General features: G+C 71.4%; 1 protein-coding gene across 1 annotated transcript in view; it reads left to right on the forward strand.

Annotated features, from left to right (window-relative positions):
- MAPRE3 (microtubule associated protein RP/EB family member 3) overlaps positions 1–1,380 on the forward strand; it is a 3,134-nt gene extending 1,754 nt beyond the window's left edge. The window contains 3 exon segments of the mRNA XM_025214120.1: positions 3–32; positions 113–265; positions 1,062–1,380. Of these exon segments, the coding sequence (XP_025069905.1) occupies positions 3–32; positions 113–265; positions 1,062–1,130 (252 nt within the window). The 3' untranslated portion in view covers positions 1,131–1,380.
- The last annotated feature ends 6 nt before the right edge of the window (positions 1,381–1,386 follow it).

The raw sequence follows: 1,386 nt of genomic DNA on the forward strand, positions 1-1,386 counted from the left end.
CCGATGCCCAGATTCTCGAGCTCAACCAGCAGGTGCGGGGGGCAGCCGGGGCGGGGGTCCAGGCGCAGGGCGCGAGGGTTGAGCCTCATGCCTCCGCCCTGCCGTGCCCCAGCTGATGGACCTGAAGCTGACGGTGGACGGGCTGGAGAAGGAGCGGGATTTCTACTTCAGCAAGCTGCGGGACATCGAGCTCATCTGCCAGGAGCACGAGAGTGAGAACAGCTCTGTCATCGCCGGCATCATCACCATCCTCTACGCCACCGAGGTCAGCACTGCCCTGGGGCCGGGGCTGATGCCGTGAGCTGGGAGGGTCCGGAGCAGGGGTCCCCAGTCCACGCCCCGCGGCCACGGCAGTGGCTGTGCAGCACTGGGCGCAGGCAGTCATGAGGCCCAAGGATGGAGCTGCCTGGGCAGGACCCAGGGGTGGGAGCAGGGGGCAGCAGCCCAGGCTGGGCGAGGCGTCGGCCCAGTGCTTTCCTCCGCTGCTGCTCCATGCGCCAGGGGCTTTCTAACCCTCCCCCAGTGGCGCTGGGGATGGGGCTGGGCTGCACCAGTGCTCCTGCTGGGACCAGCCCGCGGGGTCCTGGCTGGAGGGTCTCGTCCTGCGCTCGGGCTCAGCCACACGCTGCACTGGGGCAGGAAGGGATTCCCCCCTGCTCCAACTGGTCGCACTGGGGGCTTGGCCTCAACCTGGGGTCTCTGCAGCATCCATGACCCCCCTGGCAGCAGCAGGATGTGGGGGGCCATGGCCCCCCTGCAGCCCAGGGGTGATGCCTGGGGCTGTGTGTGTCAAGGGGGTGACAGTGTCGTGTGGATCCGAGGTCGGACACAGGGTTGGGACGGGGCTGATCCTGCCTCAGGCCAAAGTTGGACTGGATGTGACCCTGCAGCTCCCTCCCCCGCCCCCCCAGGGCTGCGGCTGCTCCTGCCCGTGGGCCCCAGGTCCCCGTGGGCTCTTCCCCGTGGACACCTTTCCCCGGCCGCCAGCTCTCCGGGCCCCGGCAGCCGTGGCTCCGGGACGCCCCCGCGCCCCGCCCCCCCCCTGGCCCCTGCCCCCACAGGAAGGCTTCGCGCCTCCCGAGGACGACGAGCTGGACGCGGCGCAGCCCGAGGACCAGGACGAGTACTAGCCGCGGCCCTGGAGGGCCGGCGCCGCCCGCCCGCCGGCCGCGCTGTCACACATTATAGCCGTTTCCAACCCACCCGGCGCCGGTGTCTGTGCGTTCGGCAGCTCCGCCGCGCCCCACGGACGGCCGCCCCACCACGCGAGGAGAGCGACACTGTACATAGGCCCCGGGGCGGCGCGGGGGCCTGGCCCCGGCCCTGGCCCCACCGCCCCCTATTTATTTCCGTTGCCGTCTGTGGTGTGAGCCCCGCCCGCGCTGC

The sequence above is a fragment of the Alligator sinensis genome, unplaced genomic scaffold (assembly GCF_000455745.1).
Source record: "Alligator sinensis unplaced genomic scaffold, ASM45574v1 scaffold8_1, whole genome shotgun sequence".
In the NCBI taxonomy this organism is placed as follows: Eukaryota; Metazoa; Chordata; order Crocodylia; family Alligatoridae; genus Alligator; species Alligator sinensis.